Genomic DNA, 27,101 nt, shown 5'->3' on the forward strand with positions numbered 1-27,101 from the left:
ATTGTTCTGGGTTCTGTGATTTTTCTGCAACATGATTCTCAACCTTAAATCTGAGGTAGGCAACGTTAAAGAATTAACAAGGGATATCTAGATTTTGGAAAACACACCCCCTCCCTCCAAACCACTCCATCAAAACATATTATGTGGCAGTAAGTACTGGGCAGGGTTTGCTTAGGTAGTTATTTCATTTGGACGGAGTGAAATGATTGGCTGTACTTATTACATGCCTGTGACAGCTACGGATACCTGGATGGAGAGAGATATATTTTTTTTTGTGTCCGAGCATTTGATTTATTGAAATAAGAGAATTTCAACAAATACCAAATGCTTCTAAAATTGCCTACCACGCTTTAATATAATGCAGTACAGTATTAAAGAATTTAAACCAATAACTTGAATGTCATTAGATTAGAAAACTATACGCTTTTTAAAATTTTGTCCTGCCTGCCTGATTTGAAGAGGATTCAAATATTTGGCATCTCTGTTTGCTAATGATTTTCCTACAACCCACAAGGTATGGCGATAAGTCGACGTCTTATGGGCAGCCAAGTTCCTATGCTGGCCAGGGGCAAGCAGCAGACAGCTATGGGCAGCAAAGCTCCTATGGTAGCCAAGGGCAAGGAGGTGGCAGCTATGGAAGATGGAGTGAAAGTACAAATACCTGGATCTTTTAATATGGACTACATCTGCATTCTAGTCTTAATGTCAGGTCGTGTATCTACTCATGAGATCTTTCTTTGCCCAGGTGAAAGTGGTGGTCAGGGTGGGCGGTTCGGACGTGACCAAGGAGACCGTTCAGAAGGAGGGGCCTACAGAGGCCGAGGCCGTGGTGGTTATGACCGTGGTGGTTATGATCGTGGCGGTTATGACCGCGGTGGATACGACCGTGGCGGAAGAGGTGGACCTCCTGGTATGGGGTAAGTTGCATAGTGCCACTGCCCCCAAGGTACCTCTATACACCTTAAAATATGAGACGTGATTCGTTGTAACTCAACACATCACTCATCAACTACAAAACTCCACATAGATAATTCATCTGCTTTATGCTACAGATCCCCAAACTCTGGTAATGTGTGTGTTTATTTTTTTTATTTTTTTCTTTTGTTTTCCAAAACCTGATTCATCTATAGTTGTCACAGATCACATTGGTAATGTTCACTACCCCCTGCATTGCTCCAGGTGCCTGAAACTTGCCCCCCAAAACCTGATTCACCTGAGGTTTTTACGTAAGACATACTGGTCTTAAATCCACATTGCTGTTAAGATCAAGTGATGGGTACTCACACATGTGGTGGTTAAGTAAATGTTGTTTGACCCTCTAAGGATGTACTTGTTTTTGGGGTCTTTAAAGAAAAGAAATGGAGACTGAACATGCCTGCACAAATGGGAGCTTTAAAGGCACCAGAGACCTAGTTGGACAACCATATTATCCCAGACTTTGGGACGGGTTTAGTATATTTTGCAACAGAACAGTTGCCAATTTTTCCATCAGCAAGGGCATAGTATCATTTTCAGAGCTGTACAGTATCTAGTGAAATTAAGAGCCGTACCTTAACACGTTTCTTTAAGGAGAATAATGCAGTACTAACTATCATAAGTACTTTAAGCATGGACAAACCTGTGCTCCACACTAAGATGCAAACTATGGTCCGTCCGCCCCCCATCCCCCCAGGTTAGCGCTGTCTTTGAAGAGATGAGTTAAGGTACCCACTACTTTCCCTCCTTGGGTTTTTTTTTCTTCTCGAGACCGGCTTTGGTATGATCTTAAAGCTCCACATGTTGGTGAACTTAAATTGTTGAGCCAACCGGTACAACAATGTTTTTTCTGTCTGTTGTACATATTATATATAGCCATAAACCATTTAAAAGAAATCAAAAGTTTATCTCCAGCAGCCATACTTTTGTTTTGTCGCCAGAAACTCAATTTTGTTTCTTGTGCGCGGAGGACCACATAATTGAACAATGGAAACTACTGAAACGATGTCCTTAGACCTGGAGCCACATCTTCAGCTGCTTCACATTCAACAGGTTTCATTCAAGTGTTGTATAATTGACAATGGAGAACATGTGTGTTGTGTTAACATGGATCTACATTTTATACTACAGGTGTTCAGAGTGATTGAACTTAAACTTGGACCTCAGATAAAGGATCTCATAAATGCATTCAGTGGATTGCTTATCCGTTGCTACACCCCTTCACACCAATTTGGCTTATCATGTTAAAACAAATTCCGCTGGTTTTCCAGCACTTGGTATTCAATCTGGCCATGTAAAGAAGAAAAAAGTACCAAATTCTTTGTAAATGGAGACCCTGACATGTAATCATTGTCTTCCCTCGTCTGCCTGATTGTTCAGTCAGCTGCCTAGTCGTCTGTTCATTGATCTCTAATGTCAAAGACTAACGTATTCCTCGTGTGAGACATTTCCACCATAGTCGCACACCCTGGCAGGAGTGCATACTGATGGGGATGTAGGGGAGCTTTGAGCTCTCAGTTGGGACAAAGGAAAAGCCATCATATCTCCAATTTTTCCTCTGCAGAGGTGGTGACCGTGGTGGCTACAAAATTACGGTGGTAAGTGACGAGCATCAGAACTGTGTCGGTGGGGGAGGAAAGAACTTGAGTTAGCAAAAAGAAAACGGGGATTTATAAAAAAAAAAAAAAAACAGTGAATGCCACCATTTTCATGTCCAGATCCCAAGGGACTCCACCTATTATTCTTAGCAGGATTTCTCATACATGACTTCAGATATGGTAAAGAACATGGAGCCTGAGTTGTAAATAATGGTATTGTTGCATGAAGACGAGGCTGATTGTAATGTCAGAGGTGTTCCCAGGACGAAGAAGGGAAAAACTTTCTAATTCTGGAGACATTTTGGTGGTTTTCATTTCTGGTGTAAGCTCAAGAAAACAGAACACTTCTGTTCTTGTTGCAAGGTGTTGGTATGCGGTGCAACGGTATGGAAACACCCATCAGAGAGCTGTAACATGGACATTGTTTAATTTTCTTTATCATTATGCATTGATAGGGACAAAGTTAATAATAATTTGTGTGAAAGTGTTTAAGGTCCCCTTGCTCAAGTCGTCTTTTCCATCCTCTCCTCTGTTTTACAGGCTCTCGAGACTACGGCTCAAGGGATGAACCAGGTAAGTCTTTTTTTTTTTTGCTTTTTTTTTTTTTTTTTTCATCACATGATTAAATAACCATGTACTGATCAATCAGTCCTACTCTATCCAGTCACTGTAATCTAATATCAGAATGTCTATCCACTTTTTGAAATTGCTTGATGGCACAGGCCATTTGGGATGACTTTGATGTGCCCTTACTTCAATCTATTGGGAATCTATCATCTAGAAATGTGTAACTTTACAGTGTTCCTGCAGCTCCTTTAGAGTCTTGAGATCAAATCAAGAAAATAAGGTCATAAATTGTCTTAAATTTACCGTAAACTGGATTTGGGTGTTAAATTTGCAGATAGTGTGTTTAAGGCTGGCGAGAAAATTGACTATCGTAACACATCTAATTAGTGTGTATTATGTTTAAGTTAGTTTTAGACAATGTGAGACCCCTCCCATTAATTTTTATTTTGTTAGCTACAAACCTTGACATCTGGCTGTGTCATTTTGTTATCGGCAGTTGGGGAGATGCGAGTTTAATGAAAAGTGGTTGTAGGGAGGTTCTGGAGGTGGTTAAGTTCACGTCGGGCACCGTGGGGTGAAAGCTGCTGAATACCACGAGTTTTAAAAATGTTACAGCGGTATTCAGTGGCTACTTGTGGGGCTATATAATGCCTGCATTGTTGGCATGTAGCAGACTTGAAAGTTCAGAGTCCCTCAACTTCTGGACAGTTGACTTTGAGCAGTTTTGTCACTGCCAGAGACACAGCGAGCAGGCACTATTCACTTAAATTAAATGATGACATATTGTAGTATTTGTCGCTCTGTTACCTGATTCGGGAATATGCAAAGTAATAAACCTATTATAGGAAACTCCTCTCTATCAAAGAAATAGTTTTTTGTGTGGTCTTAAATTGTATTTGTTGAGGTCTTAATGTCTTAAAGCATTGAACTTGATTAAAAAAGGAGCCACAACCCTGCTTTAACAAAAATAAAGTTTCAAGTTTTGATCATAAATTGTAATGAACTGAACATGGATATTCCCCAAACTCCCAGATTGGTATGCTTCTACAAGTCACCAAGAGTAAATTTTCCTCGGTTTCTCATAGATTCATATTTTCATTCATGTGATCAAGTCTTGTCTCCTATCTTTCTTCTTCAGATGGTGAGCAGGACAACTCTGACAACAACACCATTTTTGTCCAGGGACTGGGAGAAGATGCCACCGTTCAGGAAGTCGGCGACTTCTTCAAGCAAATTGGTATCATCAAGGTATTGAATTAGTCTCTTGGCATGTTAATTAAATTATATTGTAACATGTATCCTAGGACTTGATTAACATTTGCTATTTCTTTGTGAGCTACAGGTAAGCATCAACATATCGCACATCACAGCTTCATAAACATTACATGTACTGGTGTCTAAATCCAGCGCTTCTTCTTAATGTGTCCCTGACTTTAGATTTCTTGATGCAATCTTCAATTTCCTGCTGGTGTGGTACTATTGTACATTAACTATCAGGGAAAGCATCCTCATTGCCAACGGCTCCAGGTCAGCCCTATATCACCCTTCAAACCATAGACTGTGTATAAAAAGCTTCAAACTTTCCAACCAAACCAAAATGAGCCATGTTTTTCATAAATAAAACCTACTCTTAGCTCTCTGAACTTACAATATTAAAAGAAACTTCTTCTTTAAGCAAGTCACTAACATACAATGAATATCCAATATCCAATGAAAATATCTAATGAAATGTGTCCTGCATCACAGAATCAAGGCTGGTGGGTTTCTCATCACTACGTCTCAGCTTTTCTGTCCGGTGTAATGCTGACATGGTGAGCAGAGGAAGATTAAAAATCATAAGTAACAAATTAAGAAACAATGAAACGCCTTTTGTTACTGTTAGAGAAAGACATATCCATAAAAAATGTTTCTTTGTAATAATAAAATTCCTCTGTTTCACAACCAAGGCCAGATGGGAACCTGTACAAGACATTCAGGAACCAGTTCCTTGCTTACTTCTTGTACCAAAGTAAGGTCAAAATACTTGGGATAAGTACATGGTTGAAACGTTTCTAAATCATACCAAAGCGTGATCAGTTTTTCTTTCATCTGGAACACGCAGGTTTTGTTCAGTGTCTGCAGTGCTATTATCAGAGCGGGTGTCTGTACAGACTGCGAGCTCTGGGAGAAAGACACAACATGGATCTGACCGTGGGTGAGATAGACTGTACACACCAAGGACATGGAATACAGACGCACTGAGCATTTCATAATTAAAAATATTTAGTAGCACTTTTGAGAACCATGTCTGGGGCTGCTTGTCGTCACTGCTGTAACGACAGATGCATAAGTGGGAGTAAGAAAAAAGCCAAACACTTTAAACTCTTATCTGCTTTCTATTTATAGAGGGATTTCAGTCGTGGATGTGGAAAGGGCTGACGTTTCTTTTGCCCTTCCTCTTTTTTGGTCATGTGAGTATACAGTCTGTGACACAGAAGGATTGAAACTGATCTTGAGAAATTTCCTCTAACTACTCCTTAGTTTGCTTTAAAAATCATGCTTTGTCATGGTTTAGACTGGATGACACAAAAAACGCTGATGTCATTCTAGACGTAATGTTAGTCTGCGTATTTAGGTAAGTGGTGGAGAGTAAGTACAATTAAAGTACAGTCTTGAGGTACTTTTCATTTTATACAACTTCATATTTCTTACTCTATTATATTCATCTGACAGCTAAAGTGACTCTTCAGATTAAGATTTTATATTAACAATGATGATACATTTATATATACAACACAAGATCAAACCAGTGGTTCCCTGCTCTTTTGTTGTGTGGCTGCTTACAAAAAACAGTGTCCAATTGGGATTACATTTCAGTGGAAGAATATTCCCCAAAATACAGATTTTTGAAGCAGAATTGAGTTTTTTCATCTTTCCTACCCCATTTATCATCTCACGACCCATCAGATTTATCTTGTGACCCTTTGGAGGATGCCCACACCCTAATTCGGGAAGCACTGGACTAAATTCTATACAGAGTAGTAGACATGTTAATACATCAGTATTAACAATCTAATAATGTATTACATAATATAATATATCAGCTCCAGGGATAATTTTCTGAGAATACTTCTGTACTTTTACTTAAGTGCAATGATTTTTACTTGTGACAGAGCATTTCTATATTGTGGTATTGGTTAAGCAAACTTATCTGGAAAACATCTTAACCTTTAGTGTGTCTTGTGTTCGTGCAGATGCAAACTATATCCATTCACTTTTAACAAAACAAAACCCTTAAGTCTCATGTTTTGTCTTGTAGTTCTGGCAGCTCTTCAATAGCCTCTCTCTCTTCAAAATGGCTCAGCTCCCAGACTGTAAAGAATGGCAGGTCAGTGCTTTCAAGGTCACCAATTTTCATATTGCCACGTTCCTGCTTTTCAAATGTACTGTATCTATTCATCTTCCATCTACACGGCACTAATACCTCATTATTTTCTTACAATGTACAACTAGAGGGCTTACTATTTGTATGGCCAGAACACTGTGTTCACATTTGATCAGATATATTACTGACATTCTACTGTTACATTATAATGTATTTTTGTATCTATTTTCAATAGTTTTTCTCTGTGAAATCTACCTGTATAGAGCTACACTGTATTAAGCTTCCTCACATATTGTTCTCTCTGTTCCACGTGATGCCAGGTCCTGATGTGTGGTCTCTGCTTCCTTATTCTGTTCATGGGAAACTTCTTCACTACTGTCGCCGTGGTCCGCCAGAAGCTGAAGAGCAGGAATCAGAAACTAAAGAATATGTGATATATACTAATAAATGAAAAAAAAACAACATCTCTACAAAATGGTGTCTTACATGTTCCACTGCAAATTAAACTCATCATCATTATTGCCATCATTAACAATATTTGTCGTGCTATTATCTTATAAAATTATTATAAGTCTAATGGCAATTATTACAAAATATGTACAGTAGATACAGTAATATAAAAATTGTGTTATAATGTGTAATAATCGATCACCACTGAGGGTAGATTATGATCCACAATACCTCCATGTTCTTATATTTATATAATTATGTAATTAGTAAAATTACATAAAAATGAAAAATAAAAGAAAATAAACAAAAGCACCCTCCAATAAAGTATATCATCACACCATCCTCTGTGAAGCTGTTTTTAGTATTTCTACATAGTTTGTGCTTGTGCATAGGTGTGTCTGAATCTGTCTGATTCTATCCCTGCCCTTTATTCATTTGTTTCAAGTTTGGTCTCTAAATTCAGAGTTTCCCTGCAGGGATTAAAAAACCACATCCCATTTTATGTCATTATGTTTACTTTAATCAGTTATCTTCTCCCTGTGTTTAGCTAACAATGCAAAGCATTGCAGCCTTAACAGAAGACCGGGTTGTAGCTTGGTTCATTCACTCATGTAATGTATTTAAGTATAATTTTAAATTACTTGTTATTACTTAAGCACATCAATTTTCTGTTATTGTACTACTTCACTACATTACAAAGGAAAATGCTGTATTTCTTACTCCACAACGTTTACCTAAAAGCAATAGAAACTAGTTATTTTGCATATTAAGATTTTATATACAAAATCTGTGATGAGCATTTAAAATAAGACTTGTTGTAGATAAAACTACAACACTGTGCTATAAATGTACCTGCCTTCAAATGTTTAATTTAATACAGGAATATTAGCAATAAAACTTAAACTATGAAATGTCATTCTGCACAATTGCCCCTGTCAGTGGTATATTACTGCATATCACTGCATCATTATTATTGATATATTAACATGTTAGCAGTACTTAAATGTTGTCATTTCAAGGTGGAGCTAATTTTAATGTTACACTAGATAGTTCATTATATAACAATGCTTCATATTTCATAGTGATTAGTTTTAAATTTCAATCTGAAAAGTAACTATAGCTGTTAATTAAATGGAGTGGAGTAAAAAGTACTGTAAAGTGGACATTTCCCTGTGAAATACATTGGACGAGAGGTATAAAGTATAAGCCAGACGCACAAATAGATAGAGTACTTGATTAATCCCAGTGGGAAATTGCAGAAAAACAATCCGCAAACATAATAAGGATTCACAAAGAGGTACATAAGAAGATAGAAATACAAAAACACATAAGTTCTTAACTAGAAATCGAATTAAAACTAAAAAATTGTAAAATACTAATAAAATTGATAGTGCCTGGTAATATTATGTACATGGTTAATGCATGTCCAGTAGATACTGTACAGTATATTGTTATTTATTGATATGGCAAAGTGCTTCATTGGAATTGCATAAGTGAGTATTGGAATATCTACAATGAATATATGTACACACACACACACACACACACACACACATACACACACACATACACACACACACAGTTAAGATACAAATACTAATAGATAAAGTTCAAAATTGTACTTAGGTACATTATTTTAATAGCTCCACTAAGTTACTCCTGTGTTGCCAAGGGTCAATATACTCCCAAATGATTACCATTACCTTTGATACCTCGAGTACATTTTGGTGTTACTTGTTCTGAACTTTAGTAAGACTGAATGCAAGCCTTTTTCTTATAACAGAGTATTTTTTTAACATGGCTTTACTTTTTCTTTACAACAACCACATGGGTTACTGCACTGTCAAACATATGTGCTTAATTATGTCAACATAAACACCCTTAATATTTGATGAGTCTGCCTCTCAATCTGTCATGGATACACAGTTTGTCCTGCTGCTTGCATTACATAACCATGACCCTTTGCCTGCTGCACCTCAACAGTTATTTGTCATAGTACAAAAACAGATAACTTCTTAACTAGAGATTGAACTAAAACTAAAAAGTAGTAAAATACTCTTAACACAGACAATGATAGTGCCTGGTAATATTATGTACATGGTTAATGCATGTCCAGTAGATACTGTACAGTATATTGTTATTTATTGATATGGCAAAGTGCTTTATCTGAATTGCATAAATGAGTATTGGAATATCTACAATGAATATATGTACACACACACACACACACACACACACACACACACACACACACACACACGCACAGTTAAGATACCAATAATAATAAGTAAAGTTCAAAATTGTTACTTAAGTAGCTGCACCAAGTTACCCCTGAGTTGACAGGGGTCAATATACTTCCAAATGATTACTATTACTTTTGATACTTCAAATACATTTTGGTGTTTCTAGTTCTGAACTTTATAAGTATTTTTATAACATGGCTTTACTTTTTCTTTACAACAACCATAGGGTTTACTGCACTGTGAAACATATGTCCTAGGTTATGTCAACATAAACACCTCTGCCTCTCAATCTGTCATGGATACACAGTTTGTCCTGCTGATTGTATTACATAACCATGAACCTTTGCCTGCTGCACCTCAACAGTTATTTATCGTAGTGGGTTATCTTTGTACACCGGTCCAAATTGAAATAAAATGAAAAAATAAACACGCTTAATTTCTTTGAACCATTTAAAATCACAAACACACCCGTATCTTCTTAAAAAGAATATATCCCTATGCAAGATTTATTTGGTGTTGAAAGTGCAACAGTCCTCTCCCCCCCCGCTGCCAGGACCGAGTTGGTTTGATCCTACATGGCGTAAAGTTTCCTTCCGTGTTGAGCACAGTGTCAGCCTGGCACAAAAGAGTGGAGGCAAAGGTAAGCACAAGACCTAACTCACCTTTTTAAAAGGTTTTACATCACGCTGTAGTCTGTGGCAGTCTGGGGGAATTACACGTCAGCGATGATAGATTAACACCGGAGCTTGAAACCTAAAGTACAGAAGACATGTTCATCTTTTTCTTTGAACCATTAGCTTAAGAGAAATGCTGACTCCACTGTTACGCAAAATGAGGCTAACTTATAGGTCGTTTCTTAGCATGTGTAAAATACATTAGATTTAATTAGCTTTTGTACCTATCAGATATCACCCAACACTGTTTAGTTTCTTAATTAACATGTGTATATGTATTTTTAACAGCACATTGTTTTTATTCAGTGTTGTCACGGTCCAGGGAATAGCCAGGGCCCTAAGTTCATTCCCGCTGGCTATCCTTGTCATTTTCCTCGTTTTATCTAAAGGGGTATTTCTTAACATTAAAACATCTCATTAGCAAAACTAGTTAAACTGGTGTCTACGTTTCATGACGTTGGGCTTCACACACACGCTGTCTGAAACCGGTGCTAGTATCTCGACTGTTGCAAAACTGTTCAAGTTGAGCAGAAAGAGGTGAATTGTGAGGGTGAACTCCAGTGAACTTCGGGTATGTCTGGTTCGTTGATCATTTAAAACCCTAGTGGGACAGCTATTGAAATGTATTTAACTTGGCAACTAATCAAACTCTCACATGATTATGATAAGAGTTAACCAGGCGTTGGCGTGAAGTTGAACCTACAGTGTAATGATACATAGTGTGTCTGTCAACTCTGTGGCTTTACCCACTGTGTCAGAGGTATTAGGGATAGTGTGAAAACAAGCAGACTGTTATTTTGAACAACTTTTAAATTTGAAGTGAACTTGATCTATCAGGTAAGCTCTTGTTTTCCCTCATGTATTTTCTTTGACAGGGCAAACGTGTGTGAGAAATAAACAAAGAAAAAACAGAATTAGTAATTAAATGTGTAGTTATCACATCAAAGGTTGCCTATGTTGTTAGGTTTGTCTGTAACTTTTAATATCCATGTAAAACACACTGTGAACTGGAGAGAGGAGGCACTTGTGTTTTCTGTTTGGGCTGCTAATTAATCCTGCGGGGAGGTCACCAAGGAAAGTAGGTATGGATACTATATCATAACAGACCGAAGACTGAGAAGTGATGTAGTTTGCGGCCATTACCTTTTTAGCTTCACGTCAGTTGGCAGTTTATTAGGTACATCTAGCTAAAACTAATGTAATATTTATTCTACCCTTACTGATATAAATGGGGTTTTAGCTAGGCGTACCTTACAAACTGGAAAATATAGCATCCATACGGAGCAATCAATAAATTGGCCAGGCAGATATATTGTCTAATGTAAGCTCATTGTGAATATATCTGATCTGTACAGAAATGCCACTTGCATGTTTAGTTTATTTTACAGTTTATTTTATGAAATGTTCCACTTATCACAATTCTTTAAAAAACAAAATCCTTATCACATTAAGTGTTTATGTTTAAAAAAAAAAAAAGACTATTGGCTAATGTATTGTTATCAGACTTTTAAAACGCTTAAACATCTATCAGCCTTAAACATCCAGCATTGGTCAGGTGATATATTTGGTTTAGGGCACAATTGGATGCTATTATAAAACTAAACAATTTTGACAGACCAGGTAAACATATTGACAAAGCTACTGTCACGTTAATTTTAGTGTCTGACTTGGTTTGAAATGCTTGTTGTCTGGTGATTATTAATCACCTATCACTGATTATAGAAAATGCTCCAGTAAATAATGTCAGACATTTAGTAAAAGATGGTCACACACATTGCAGTTCACTTTTCTGTGGAAAATATCTAATTGTTCTATTTGTGAATCACCAGCAAGTGTTTGGTACACTGGTACCTCTGTACATATAAGTTGAAGTGGTGTGATTTAACATATCAGTGAGTCAGCAGTCTAGTGTGTACATGGCTGTGTCATTCAAACTCTTCTCTAGTTGAGTCCACTTCAGATTTAAAAAAAACAAAACAAGTCTCATTGTTTTCACTCCTTGAACCAAACTGAAACTTGAGCGCTCAGAACATGAAGTCCTTTCGTGCTCAGTGTGAAAAGAGCCGCTGTTGTTGGTACACGACAAGATAAACTTCATGGATCGAATGCAGCGGGTTACAATGTTAGAGAATAGACTAGAACCAAATGTCCAATAATGCTTGCATAAAAGCTGCCATTGTATGATATGGCAGGAAGAATACTGCTCACACTCACGTTAGCAGTCATAGTTCTGTGCAGCAGGTTAACCAGTTTTGTTCAGCTGGAATTTTAACCAGAGGCTTAATAGATTTATTATTATTTTAATAAATGCAGATTTTAAATTACAGCTTGCTGTCCTTGCAACTTATCTTAAACACATTCATCACAAGTTGAGAAAAACAAACAATATTCGGTACAAGAAAGGCATTTGATGGCACATATTATCCTAATCTGTGTCGTTTATATAACCATTATAAAGATAATGATTAACTTATAAATAAATCTATTGGAAAGTTTTTTTCTGTATAATAGTGAAAAAATAACATCCCCAGAGTCAAAACTAATGTCTTCAAACTGTTTATTTAGTCTAATCAACGGTCCAAAAACCCAAATGGATTTATTATACAATCATATGAGCTGGAAGTGGCAAATATTTGCTCCACTCGATAAATGGGGGGAAAAAATGATTGACTAGTAGACTGGTCTAAAGCTGTGTTTTATTTTGTCTGCATGTAGTGTCAACTATCACAGACATGGATGCTGAGACCCCCACCCGCACCGAGCCCATGGCGGATGAAGAGGAGTCTCTGTTCAGCAACCTGGACCTCTTCCTTTTCTCCCTGATTGTCGGCCTTGTCATTTATTGGTTCGTGTCCCGCAAGAAGCCGGAGCCCATCCCTGAATTCAAGAAGCTCGACACACCGTGAGTATCTGTCATGGTGTACCTGGGTTTAAATTAAAACATAGTTTGGAGGATAAGCAGGTTCCAGTGTAGATCTGACTATATCTAAATATATTAAAATAATGAAGGCTGCTGCGGAATAAAGAAACAAGCTGTGTGTGTGGTCATGTTTTGTCATTTATTCATTTTATCTTGGTGTAGTAAGAGGCTATTTATTTAATCAGAGTCTTCATTAGAGTATATTTACTTGTAGATCAGTATAGGTGATCCAATAATCTGCCTGTGTCTTATTACATGATAAGAAATTAGACAGAAACGAGTACAGTGGGTCGTCAAGTTGTCACTAATGTGCCCTGAGGCAAGTATGTGAGAGTGCACGGCTTAGAGCTTGTAAATGTTCCACTAGAAACAACCTTTGTGTCCTCTCTCCCTGTCCTGTTCTCTCCTTTCATCACTTATCAGTGGAGTAATGGGGGCTTGGCTTGATTTCAATGGACTCTCCATCCATTGGTCACATTTCTAAGTCCCTCCCCAACCACATCACAATTTCTTTGGTCACCAGAGTAAAGCCACGGGCCAGCAGGAGCTGTGTGGCCGAGGTCTTGCCTGGTTGTGAGAATGGAGACTGAGTGGGGGCCATTTGTGTGAAAACAGGAGGTCTGCTAGAAAGGGGGAAAGACCCCCGTAGAGCATGATTTGCTTTGGGAGGATTGTGTATCTGTGGAGGGAGGGAATACAGGAAAGGGAATATGGAGCAGCACAAGCTAGTCTCCCCTCCCCTTAAAGGGAGCAGTGATTACCTAACTGTTATGAAGGGGGCGTAGTCTTCCATGTCTTTCCTGTGCTTTTGTTTTTGGCCCTGAACCCATTTTGAAAGTTCCCTGGAGAGCAAACGAGGAGGGCGAGCCAAGCTCCTTTTGTGAGTCCTCTCCAAAGGTGGAAAGTTGAGGCAAAAGACAAGCAACCCTTTCTTTGCCCTGAGTTACTTACTTTTTTTTTTCATTCTTCTTTTCCCCACTCCCCTGTTTTTCTTTTCAGTTTGGTGTGTGCATGTGTGGGCTGAGCTGCTCTGCCATTGGAGTAGGGCCATGTCACAAATGAAATCCTTTTATGATAAATGAGGTTACCATAGCAATGACATTCCCCTCTCTCCTCCAGTGAGATGGGGGCGGGGGATCCTTCAGGGAAAAAAAGAAAAAAAGAAACTACCATTCACAGCTCTCCCCACCGAGGAGTCTCTCTGATAACCAGCCAAATTCTCAGAATGGATCTTATGGACTTTTTCGTTCCCAACACCTTTCAGACCGGAGAGGAAAAGGGGCGGGGATAAGGAGGAAGGCATTTTCAGCCCGAGAGTGTTTCAGTGTGTGTTTGTGAGTCAAAAGTGTGGGTCTGCAGCTCAGCTACGTTTTATGGGAAAGTCAGTTTCCCACCATTGTGTCCTCAGCAGTTGCCAGACACTGACAAGGCTTGTAGGGTGTGTGTGTGTGTGTGTGTGGTGGAGTTTTCTGTGTGTGGAGACCAGACGCTGCTGGTTTCAGAGGCAGAGTTCAGATCGTGTTGGAGCCTCTGAGGTGAAGGCAGGCGGCTCTTCCAAACCTGCGAATGTCCTGCTGCCTTTCTGGACTGCATTCGTTTTTCCATCCTGTGGTTGTGGAGTCCTGCTTTTGATTTTGAGCGTGGCGGTTCCCGGCGTGGCCTAGCCAGTAGTGCTAGTGGCAGTGGTGAGCTACAGGGCTGCATGCCATGGGCTGTGTCTTCTCCCTGCCAGAGGACAGGAGAGATGCTGCTGAGAGGTCAGTAAAGTGTTTGATTTACTGCTCCGTCTAACGCACAATAAGAGTTTTCTTTTAATGACAGATAATTGTTAAATCCTGCTGTTAATTTTGATAGCCAAGTTTTGCTTGACACCTTGTAAGTGATAAGTCAGTAGTCAGTGGTGGCTTGTTTCCAAAGTGAGCTCTGCGCACACAGTCATTAACTTGTTTCTAGCATAAACTGTCAAGATAGTGTTTTCACAAAGCCTACAACATTCCCAATAGGTTATGTAAGAGGTGGTCATAAAATGCATTCGACTACAAACATAATTTAATTATTGGTTCATCTGCCCCCCCACACTTTTTCCACAAGCTCTTCACATGCTGTTCAGTCACTTATGATGTTGCCATCATTGTCTGCACATATGTCCAGCCTTGTTTAATCAGTAAACAAATGTAGAGTAGCATTTGTTAGGGGTGGGAGTGTTTTAAATTAAAAGCCAGGTTGCAAAACAAAAAAACAGGTGTGAGGTGTATCATGATCACCTCCACGTTTGACAGAGCCTGTGTTGCAGAGCTGAAGACTGAACCGATTCAGCATTAGAAAAGGTTTAGTTCCTGGATGGATTCATGAATGGAAAGTTGATTTTGACAGTATATACACATGCACTTGCACTGTAAATACTTCAGTGACTAAACGCCAGTGTGCATGAGAAAGGAAATGATGTCCAAGATTATGAGCCATTTGCGTGTTGTTAATTATCTGCTAACTGTGCCAGTTTGACTCTAAGTAACCTATCAGAATATTATTAAATAATAGTTTGTACTTGGAGTTACAAAGATGGGGTTATTAATCAAAACATATCTTTTGCTGTATTTACTACATGTTTAATTTTACACACGCTCAAGATAATTTTAAGCCTTTTGTCGGTCACAGTTTTCAGATACTGCATAGATTTTTAACTCCCAGCTCTTTTCGAATGATGCACAGAAGATCCTTCCTGTTGAGTGGCAGCGGGGCCGGTGAGTGTCTCGGCTGATAACATTTCAGACAGATCCTGCCAAAGCTGTCAGGAATGCTTCAGCTCGGGGGCAAAGGCTTGTTTCAAATTTCAATAAGGCTTTTACACTTTGCTTCAGAGTTAGCAGTCTGTATAAACCACGGGGGCCCGTTGTTATGCCACGTCGGGCATCAGTCCCACATGCCTGCACACCGCCGTGCTGTGGATGGGTTCTGTAGGTTGGAAATTGTTTGTGTGAGAGACAAAATGAAATCAGATGCTCTTAAATACATCCAAGGTGAAATATAGCAAAAGCATGTATTGTCTGTATTTCTCTAAGCTTTTGTGGCTATCCTACAGTCCTTGTCTGAAAATATATTCATCTGGCATACTGTTTCTGCTTGTAGTTATGTGCAGCCGTTTTGTTCCTTTTTCAGTGCAGACAGAATTGCAGCTGTTCCCTCAGACCTTTTGATGCTAAGGGAAGCGGCGTTGCCTTTAATTTTGCTTGATAATAGATTTTACTGCCCGTGCCTTTTTATTTATTTTTTTCTTCAAACCCTGTTTGCACGTGTTATTTTGATCTGTTCCCATCCATTAATTACTTCCTGGATAAACCTGAATCAAATTACCATTGAATTACCACGAGGGGCCTATTGCATGCTTATGCTTAGTAAGTGCTTGTGATTACGGTCTGCATGACTAGCGCTTGTGTGGCTGCTTAGTCACCGCTCTGCTTCTCCTGGATGTTGTAAGAATAACTTGGAATAGACGGTTTTCCCACATTGCCTAAGTGTTGGTTGCAATATGTTTATTTAGATGCTGATTATTTAAAAATCTGTTCATTCGGACTAAATGATATGGCTGAAATCTATAAAATTAAGCTAATACAGTATTTTTCAGATATTATTATTTATCACAATGTGGCACCTTAATGAAAACGTTTACGCTTTTACGCATAAAATAATCAAAATTGATGTTTATGCAATACATCAGACAAAACTCACACACGTAAAACTCAAACTAAATAATTCATTTTTCTTAGTTTTTAGTATGTTTAAGTATGAATCATTAATTTGGAAGTCAAAGGAAGTCTGTAAATGATTTTGTTTTATCGACCAGTTCTAGTGTATTGTTGAGCTTGTTTGAACCACATAACCCCATGGGACCTTTTAATAACATAGCATTACCTTCTCCTGGTTCATTAGTTATTCCGTCACCTTTTGCTCTCTAAATAAAAGAACGCTTGTGGCGTGAATCCTTTTTTATTGATCTTCCTGGCCTCAATCTGAGCTTTAAATGCTCCACTGTTCCCTACCTGTTGTTTGGTCAGAGGTATAATCTGTGATCTGGACATCAACGAAAGGGTCAACGCCCAACAGCGAAGTCAGAACACAGATTTGGAGCCTTCTGCTTGTGATCGAGTTAGATCATTGAGTCAAATGTCTTACTAACAAATCAAATCTGTTTTGTTTTTTCCAGAGCACCCACCACGAGAGAGACAAGTTTCATCGAGAAAATGAAGAAAACAGTGAGTGATATTTTTATTGTTTTCAGTCAGCATTTCCACATTTCATTTGTGTTACAGGTCAGCAGTTTCATTTCGCCAACATATTGTCGATAAATTCTCCAGGAGCACTTTTTGTTGCTCTTGTTCCAAAACATGACTCAGGGTTTTAAAAGAAGACTGTGAGCCATCACCATGAGACAGTTTTTGTGTCCCTTCACCGCATGTTGATTGACCTTGAAGTTGTTTCCCCCCTTAGTAAAAACCTGTTTGATGCGCAAGTTAAAATGCTTAAGTTCGTTTCAGCAGATATTTTGATTTATGACCTGTAGGCAGAAAAAAAACATTAATTAAAATGCTATGTTGTTTTCCTCCTCTTCTTCTGCTCTGTGGATGATGACTACAATGGCCTCCCTGCTTGACAATATGCTAGATGTTCTAGATTTAGAAACACTGTTTTGACTGACTGTTTTCAAGCCAGCCTTGACAAAAAGACTTGGTTTTGAATCATGTGGTTTTGTTGCAAATAGTTCAGATACCATGATGGTGGCAGAAAATAACTTTTGGCCCCTAGTGCTATTTAAATTTGTCTTTTTCTTTGTTACGAATTATCATGGCAACATTGTAGGCAAGGATAAAAATTTCAAAATCTTTCAAAATATCTACAGCATCTGTACTTGACCATTGCCTATGTTTCATAAAGTAGCCCGTAGAAATGAGAAATGGGTTAGCTTTTTATTTTAGTTTTTAAATGCACCGTATAAATGTCTTTCCATAATTTGTAACCAGGGCAAGAACATCATTGTGTTCTACGGCTCCCAGACGGGCACAGCAGAGGAATTTGCCAACAGACTGTCCAAAGATGCTCAGCGCTATGGCATGAAAGGAATGGCTGCGGATCCAGAGGAGTATGACATGGTAATAGGCATCAGGGGAACAACATACAAACCACAGAATTCTTTTGGACGTTACTCATTATAGCTGCCAGTAAATGATTTGTGGTCGTGTAAAAAAAGCATCACTGCAGTGCTGAAGAAGTCACACCTCAATGATGACAATCTGAAACTTCTGCCTCATCCAGACTTTTGTGAGTTTGATAATATAATACAGATTCTAAATGAGCCAAATAACTGCCAGGGTAATATGATATCTGCTAATTATAAATTCACTGCTCTAAAATAAAACATGTCCATGGAAGACCCAAGGACAGCACACGCTCATATCGACACATATTTCAAAACAGTAATACAAATTGCACAATATTATGACCTCAGGCTTTATCCAAGAATGTGTCGCAACACTGCGGTGAGAACAAGTAGTAGAATAGATAATATACTTTTGATTTGTTAGTAGTATGTAATAACTTGCAAGCTCTTGAGGGAGCCGGTCTGATATTCAAGACAAACTTCCTTAAAATGATGAGTCCTTCAGTGCTCACTGTCTCCGATTCTGATGTCTCCATTTTCCAGGGGAACTATCCCGTCTGTCTGATATTAAAAACTCCCTTGCCATATTTTGCATGGCCACCTACGGTGAAGGAGACCCAACAGATAATGCCCAGGACTTCTATGACTGGCTGCAGGAAAATGATGACGAAGACCTCTCCGGGCTAAACTACACTGTGAGTCTTTACGCTCAAGTTTAAGTATACACGAAGTCTTTTCAAATTCTTTCAGGCTTGTAAGGCATGCTGAGAATAGGATAACTTGTCATAAAAAGTAATTTCATAGGAAGTGCGTTGCCCATTTAGTAAGAAAAACACAAAGCACTAAAGGGAAAGCAAAATGCATAGTGTGCATGATGTCAGTGACCAGAGATTGTGTTACATTTGCTGTTCTGCGTGTGTGCGAGCTTTGTTTCATGCAGCCAAAAATAATTTTGATTATCAGTTACACTCAGTTATTTTCTCAGTTAATCGTTTGGTTGATACAACATCATAAGACAGTGAAAAATGCCCATCACAATATCCTAGCGTCCAATGATATTGTTGTTTTGTCTGACCCAAACCCCAAAATATCCAATTTATTGTAATTTAAGACCAAGAAAAGCAATTAATTATCACATAAGAGATTCTGGAACTATCAAACATTTAGCATTTTTGCTTAAACTATTAATAGTTTAAGTAATTTTTATCAAAATATTTGCAGATTAATGTTCAATTGGTTAATGGACTTAGCAGCTTGTGTTTTTCAATGTACACATTTACTGTATAGCTTCTGTTTTGCTCGCTGCCTACACCCCTGCACTATAATGAAAGGTGATTCCGTTTTTAAAGAATGCAAATGATTTCCATTTGATATTTTTTAGAGGTAATGTTGCAGATTTTGTTCACTATTTCTGCCTCACGCTACGTCAGGTTGCATGTCTGTCTTTTGTGTGCATCATTAATGAAAGGGCTTTGTGTTTGCGTGTGTGTCATTGTTGGGATGCAGCGCCTCTGGCCTCATTTCAGTGAAGAACTGTGTTGTAGGAAATCTAGTTAAATTCTTGGGCACAGTCACATCCTTCCTCCCGTATTATCTATTGTCTCTCTGGTCTGTATTAGAGCAGCTCCATACATGACAGTCACTGAGAGGTTTGCAGGGCCTCTTATAAGACATCAGTTTGGCCTGTTGTTTTCATTTTATATTTTAGAAGAATAAATTGCCTGATGACAACAACTTGATGATATGTTCACCCTTAAACTGAAAAGTAGTCAAATATCTGCACTAGTTAATTAATTTTAGATTAATAATGGCAACTTTTAATAATTGAAAATCATAAGTACTCTTATTTCCAGCTTTTGTTTGTTTGGTTCAGGATTGAGCCAAGGCTGCTAACTCTGTTCTGTCTCCAGGTATTTGCTTTGGGCAACAAGACCTATGAACACTACAATGCAATGGGAAAATATGTTGATAAAAGGCTGGAAGAACTTGGGGCCAAGCGCATCTTTGACCTTGGTTTAGGAGATGATGATGGCAAGTAAGTGACCTTTTAGCCTTTGACTTAACATTTCTTTGGATATTGAAGTGTTCAGTGCAGCACAAATAACTTTGTTACAGTGAGGAAAATAAGTATTTGAACACCCTGCTATTTTGCAAGTTCTCCCACTTAGAAATCATGGAGGGGTCTGAAATTGTCATCGTAGGTGCATGTCCACTGTGAGAGACATAATCTAAAAAAAAATATCCAGAAATCACAATGTATGATTTTTTTAACTATTTATTTGTATGATACAGCTGCAAATAAGTATTTGAACACCTGAGAAAATCAATGTTAATATTTGGTACAGTAGCCTTTGTTTGCAACAGAGGTCAAACGTTTCCTGTAGTTTTTCACCAGGTTTGCACACTGCAGGAGGGATTTTGGCCCACTCCTCCACACAGATCTTCTCTAGATCAGTCAGGTTTCTGGGCTGTCGCTGAGAAACACGGAGTTTGAGCTCCCTCCAAAGATTCTCTATTGGGTTTAGGTCTGGAGACTGGCTAGGCCACGCCAGAACCTTGATATGCTTCTTACAGAGCCACTCCTTGGTTATCCTGGCTGTGTGCTTCGGGTCATTGTCATGTTGGAAGACCCAGCCTCGACCCATCTTCAATGCTCTAACTGAGGGAAGGAGGTTGTTCCCCAAAATCTCGCAATACATGGCCCCGGTCATCCTCTCCTTAATACAGTGCAGTCGCCCTGTCCCGTGTGCACAAAAACACCCCCAAAGCATGATGCTACCACCCCCATGCTTCACAGTAGGGATGGTGTTCTTGGGATGGTACTCATCATTCTTCTTCCTCCAAACACGGTTAGTGGAATTATGACCAAAAAGTTCTGTTTTGGTCTCATCTGACCACATGACTTTCTCCCATGACTCCTCTGGATCATCCAAATGGTCATTGGCAAACTGAAGACGGGCCTTGACATTTGCTGGTTTAAGCAGGGGAACCTTCCGTGCCATGCATCATTTCAAACCACGACGTTTTAGTGTATTACCAACAGTAACCTTGGAAACGGTGGTCCCAGCTCTTTTCAGGTCATTGACCAGCTCCTCCCGTGTAGTTCTGGTCTGATTTCTCACCTTTCTTAGGATCATTGAGACCCCACGAGGTGAGATCTTGCATGGAGCCCCGGTCTGAGGGAGATTGACAGTCATGTTTAGCTTCTTCCATTTTCTAATGATTGCTCCAACAGTGGACCTTTTTTCACCAAGCTGCTTGGCAATTTCCCCGTAGCCCTTTCCAGCCTTGTGGAGGTGTACAATTTTGTCTCTAGTGTCTTTGGACAGCTCTTTGGTCTTGGTCATGTTAGTAGTTGGATTCTTACTGATTGTATGGGGTGGACAGGTGTCTTTATGCAGCTAACGACCTCAAACAGGTGCATCTAATTTAGGATAATAAATGGAGTGGAGGTGGACATTTTGAAGGCAGACTAACAGGTCTTTGAGTCAGAATTCTAGCTGATAGACAAGTGTTCAAATACTTATTTGCAGCTGTATCATACAAATAAATAGTTAAATAATCATACATTGTGATTTTTGGATTATTTTTTTTAGATTATGTCTCTCACAGTGGACATGCAATTACGATGACAATTTCAGACCCCTCCATGATTTCTAAGTGGGAGAACTTGCAAAATAGCAGGGTGTTCAAATACTTATTTTCCTCACTGTATGTGTAATTGCGTGGTTGGCAATATGATATTAGAACAGTCTAACAAGTATTCACAAACAAATGTCAAGATATATTACTCGTAAAAAAACACAAGCACAAAAATGTATTACTTTTGAATGAGCCATTTCTGTCTACATACACTGTGGGTCCCCTTACATGGATGCAGTCACTAGATTGAATATACAAAGAAGAACAACAAGTAATGGTAGTAGCAAAAAAAGGCAGTGAAGAGAGAAATAGATGTGAGAGTAAGCTACTCATTGGGATACGAGTACAAATCCATTAAAAAGAGAAACATAAATGCTGTGTGGCACACCTCGATAGCGCCCAAGCCTACTTATATTTGTAGAATGTACATGGTTGTCATTGTAAATAAGAAGTCTAATTTGTTGCACAAGGGTGAATTCAACTGTCTTTCTCAGCTGACTGGCCTGGTTTTGTGTTTCAGTCTGGAAGAGGACTTTGTTTCATGGAGAGAGCAGTTCTGGCCGGCCGTCTGTGAGCACTTTGGAGTTGAAGCCTTAGGAGATGAATCAAGGTTCATTATTGCTTTTCAATTACTTTGTTTTTGTCCCCATGATTCTTAAATTGTCTTGTCTTCACCCTCAACAATCTTTCCTCGCACTCTCACTCTTTACCATCTTATAGGTAACATTATACAGGCGAACTCACAAACACATTCACCTTTTACTTCAGAACACATGCGTTCGATTTAAAGGTGGGGTATGCGATTCTGGAGTTATTCAATACCATGATATAGAGTGAGCAAAGACACGGCAAGTAATGTAACTAACGTTAGCTAAGTTGTGTATCGGCAAACTGTCGCTAAAGTTGCAGCTGCGAAGCTAACATGCAGAGACGGTGAGACAGTCCCAGAGCCAGCAAACCAACTCCAGACAGCGATACTCACAACTCTCCTCCTTCTATAGCTAACATCAAATCAAGCATGTCTTGGTAAACTAGAAAGTAAGCTGAATGTCTGTGGGTAAGTCATTTAATGTTACGTGACACACAAATCGTGACTGGAACAGGGTTGGAATAGTGGTCCACTGTACTACTTTGTTTCCCATTTAGAGAGCCAGGGCAGTGTACACACACTGTTTTCTTTTTCAGCGCACACACAGAACAGACAGCTAGCGGACTGTGAGGAGATGTTCGCTGAATTTGACAAAAAGACGTACTGGATTAGAATCGCTGACCCCGCCTTTTAAGTAACACATTGTCTCACATGAAAGGTAGTTTTTTCACATGCCTATTTTTCAGTGAGCGAAGATGGCCATATTTTCAGGTCGGCTGCAATTCCTTTAGTAGAAAGACAGGCAGTGAAAGATCCTCGAGCCAAAATCTTTTTTGTTTTCTCTTTACTTCAAACATCCATATCTTGACTAAGACTTGTTATATAATGCTCAATCAGGACCTGGTTTATGGTAAACATCACCTTACATCTGTATGTGAAATTAATAATTGCTAAGAATTATTTTTAAGTATTATTTGACCTAAATTGGCATGCATGATCCTGGAAAAAGAAGAATAAGTGTTTCATCTTTACATCAGTTTTCATTTTATTTTACTAGAAAGTAAATTGATTTCACTGTGTCTGCGTGCAGTTTCTGAAGAGGCTAACATCAAGTTATTTTCCCTTGCAGCATACGGCAGTACGAGCTTAAGGAGCACACAGACCTCAACATGAACAAAGTGTTCACAGGAGAGATTGGCCGCCTGAAGAGTTTTGAGGTCCAAAAGCCGTAAGTACTGTGGCAGAGAAGCTGTTCATTGCCATAACCCATTTATCATTAAAGTGCTGTCTGCTCAGTCTCACATTTCACCTACATGCATAACCGACTTCAAAGTTCACTTTCTAAAAATGAAGCTTCCTGCCTCCTAGTGGACATGGGAAATGGATTCATCCTTTTTTTTTTAAAGTCATTTATTTATTGAGTAATAGATGTTTTTGTATTTTTTTTTTTCTAATTAGATTTTACATCTCTTTTGTGACTATGCTCTGCCTTTTGTAATGGCATTTTAACATTTAAGTGTTGCTCTTTTATTCATAGGCCCTTTGATTCAAAAAACCCTTTCCTGGCCCCGGTCACTGTCAACCGCAGACTCAACAAAGCTGGTGATAGACATCTTATGCACCTTGAACTAGACATAACCGGCTCCAAGATCAGGTGAGACTGGTTCACCACAGGATAATGTTTTGTCATATGCCTAACACCACATGACTAGATGTAATGGATGGTTCATGTTCTGTTAAGGCTTTATGAATTACAGGTCAAAGTCTCATTTGTCACATTGCGTGGTTTCAGATATGAGTCAGGAGACCACGTTGCTGTGTTCCCCACAAATGACTCTGCTTTGGTGAACAAGCTGGGACAAATCCTTGGAGTGGACCTTGATGTTGTTATCTCTCTCAACAACCTTGATGGTATGGCAATGAAAGCACAAGAACCTTGACTTTACTAGCTCGTCACTCAAACACCTCCCACGGAAATCCATCCTTGATATCTATCTAGACTTGCAGTATCAGGTCATTTAATGAATTGAATATTTTAATATTACTGTAATCACGTTATTGCTGAAATATAAGGTGTTATATTGTGTTGGCAATGGTGAAGCGTTTATGTCACAGATTAATTAGAGCTGTAAATTGGCCTGTTGGCCTGAAAATACACTTTTTTTTTTTAAACTATAAAAATTACTAATATATAATTATCATTTCACCATCATTGAGATCATTCTACAAAAGAAATATCTGTTTTATTTATATCTCAGAGGAGTCCAACAAGAAGCACCCTTTCCCCTGCCCCACCACCTACCGCACGGCCCTCACTCACTACCTGGACATCACGCACCCTCCTCGTACCAACGTCCTCTATGAGCTGGCACAGTACGCCTCTGACCCCAAAGACCAGGAAAATATGCGCAAGATGGCCTCTTCCTCACCTGAGGGCAAGGTCAGTGACGGGCGGTAAAGATTCATTGGTGTTGACAGGTTAACCCCAAATTGAATATCAGCCATTATATTGTTCTTTCATAGAAAACACTGCTGCTCTCACCCATTTTGGAAATAATTTAACTGAGCCTACAACGCGGGCCGATGCATGTGCTGTGTGTTTGTGATTCCCTTTTTTTATTTTTTGCCTTTCTACCTCTTATACTTCATGTTATTGTCTTCTTGTTACTTCCTCTCTACAGGCACTCTACCAGAACTGGGTGTTGGATGCCAGTAGAAACATCCTCGCCATGCTGGAGGATATGCCTTCTTTGAGGCCTCCCATTGACCACCTGTGTGAGCTGCTGCCTCGTCTCCAGGCTCGCTATTATTCCATCGCTTCATCCTCTAAGGTAACTCCCTGTTTTAAATCACCCAAGCCAGGCAGAGTTCCATCCTTTTTAACTTTTGTCACAAGCTTCATTTTTACACATGGTCTTTTGAAAGGAGTTTTTAGCAGCACTGTTGATAACTCTCCCCTATTCTGTAGGTTCACCCTAACAGCATCCACATCTGCGCCGTGGTGGTGGAGTACAACACCAAGACCGGCCGCGTCAACAAGGGAGTCGCCACCAACTGGTTGAAGAACAAATTGGTCACTGACAACGGCCACAAGTCCACCGTTCCCATGTACATCCGCAAGTCTCAGTTCCGCCTGCCCTTCAAAGCCACCAACCCTGTCATCATGATCGGCCCTGGGACTGGAATCGCTCCCTTCATGGGCTTCATCCAAGAGAGGGGATGGCTGAAACAGCAAGGTATTTCTACACACTATATGCCACGGCATGTGTTGTTGTTTGTGTTGGCCTGACAAGGATAGAACAATGAGGGATAAGAGCTTCAAATATGTTTCTGTTCCAATATAAAAAAGCGTTTTAAGGGTGAGTTTACAAGTGTGGCTTGATGGATACACGTAATTAGTGCTTTAATGGTCTCTATTCAGTTAGTAGCACTCAGCTCATAATTCACTTTTTGTTTCATCAAACTTTAGGCCTCCTCTCATCTGTTCATATAATTAATTAAATTTAATTAAACTGAAGACTTATATGAACATTTACACCCTACCTGCCTAGTCTAACACTTATAAGTTGTTGACACGTCTAACAATATACAGATTAGATGTTTCACCTGTTTAAAACTGGTCTGACAGGCTTTTACTGTGTGTTGATCATTGTGTGACTGAGAATGGACTAAAGGTCTGAACACGGAGCGAGTAGTAACTTTTAAATACCTCAGTGAAAAGGCCTGAACAGAATAATCAGCATGTGTAAAATGACCAATGTTTTGTTTTCATTTTTATAGGAAAGGAGGTCGGAGAGACGGTGATGTTTTTCGGCTGTAGATATAAGAACGAGGATTATATCTACCAGGAGGAGCTTGAGGAAGCAGAGAAGAATGGAGTTCTAACACAGCTCCATGTTGCCTTCTCCAGAGACCAGGAGCAGAAGGTACGGCTGTCTTGCCTCATCTTTGCTGTCCCTTACCTCCAGTATGTAAAATGCACCTTGTTGCGTGGTTGGGGAAGTGATTCATTCTGTTGGAAACCAGAGCGTTGTCTTATCACAGCAAAGACAGATGCAGATTGTAGGTTTCAGCGTCATTGTTTAGTGCACCTGAATTTTAAAGTGGCTGGTCATCGACACAGTCTAATGTTAATAATATAGTAACAAAAATAAATGGTCGTTGTTATTTAAATTATTGAACAACTTTTGGTAAAATGAGATGATGGAAAAACACTAGTCTAACAGTGAATTCAATAACAAATGTACAATATACTGTATATTATTTGTCTCTGTGTTGATAAACCCTGAAACATACAGTTTAAGATGTACATAAGAACAATGTTTTCTCTTTCCATTTTCAAAAATAAAGGTGTACGTGCAGCATCTCCTGAAGAAAAATAAGGAGGCCATGTGGAAGCTGATTAACTCTGAAAATGCTCATATCTACGTCTGCGGGTAATTAACGAAACGTCATGTATTCAAAAAGATTGAACCTTCATATGGATGTTGTGAAAGAATACTGATGTATTGATACAGTACGCTTGAATTGGTGTTGCTGACAATGAATAACCTTTATGGAAACCCACATTCTCTTAGGTGCTTTGTCACCGCCTAGTGGGACAGTGAGAATTGGTTTACACTGCCATCATTTAGAAATGAAAAGCAAAGAACTTCCGCCATGTTTATGTTGTACATTATTGCTGGCTGGCTATTGATGGACAAAAAACATACAAGATAGGGGGAGGGGAAACGCTAATGCAAAGACATCCAGAAATCTAAGATGATTTCTTTCCTGATTCAGGGATGCAAGGAACATGGCTAAGGATGTGCAGACGGCCTTCTACGAGATTGCAGAAGAGCTGGGAGGCATGACGCGCACCCAGGCCACAGATTACATCAAGAAACTGATGACCAAGGGACGCTACTCACAAGATGTCTGGAGTTAA

General features: G+C 39.1%; 2 protein-coding genes across 2 annotated transcripts; both read left to right on the forward strand.

The window, feature by feature from the left end:
* Positions 1-492: 492 nt before the first annotated feature.
* On the forward strand, positions 493-6,970 carry LOC119887482 (transmembrane protein 120B-like). The gene is made up of 10 exons (XM_038698273.1): positions 493-651; positions 746-917; positions 3,114-3,146; positions 4,279-4,388; positions 4,887-4,951; positions 5,087-5,148; positions 5,242-5,334; positions 5,526-5,590; positions 6,439-6,507; positions 6,825-6,970. The coding sequence occupies exons 1-10, from the start codon at positions 517-519 to the stop codon at positions 6,936-6,938; spliced, it is 918 nt and encodes a 305-aa protein (XP_038554201.1). The 5' UTR covers positions 493-516; the 3' UTR covers positions 6,939-6,970.
* A 5,633-nt stretch (positions 6,971-12,603) lies between these two features.
* On the forward strand, positions 12,604-27,101 carry LOC119887481 (NADPH--cytochrome P450 reductase-like). Its single transcript, XM_038698272.1, has 15 exons — positions 12,604-12,773; positions 16,844-16,934; positions 17,807-17,935; positions 17,999-18,104; positions 18,487-18,638; positions 19,854-19,978; positions 23,304-23,402; positions 23,712-23,828; positions 23,967-24,085; positions 24,433-24,614; positions 24,856-25,005; positions 25,143-25,410; positions 25,955-26,100; positions 26,525-26,610; positions 26,957-27,101. Exons 1-15 carry the CDS (start codon positions 12,604-12,606, stop codon positions 27,099-27,101), a joined length of 2,085 nt encoding a protein of 694 aa, XP_038554200.1.

The sequence above is a fragment of the Micropterus salmoides genome, unplaced genomic scaffold (assembly GCF_014851395.1).
Source record: "Micropterus salmoides isolate LMB-PRFRI ecotype aquatic unplaced genomic scaffold, ASM1485139v1 Ms_hic_scaffold_4193, whole genome shotgun sequence".
Lineage (NCBI taxonomy): Eukaryota > Metazoa > Chordata > Actinopteri > Centrarchiformes > Centrarchidae > Micropterus > Micropterus salmoides.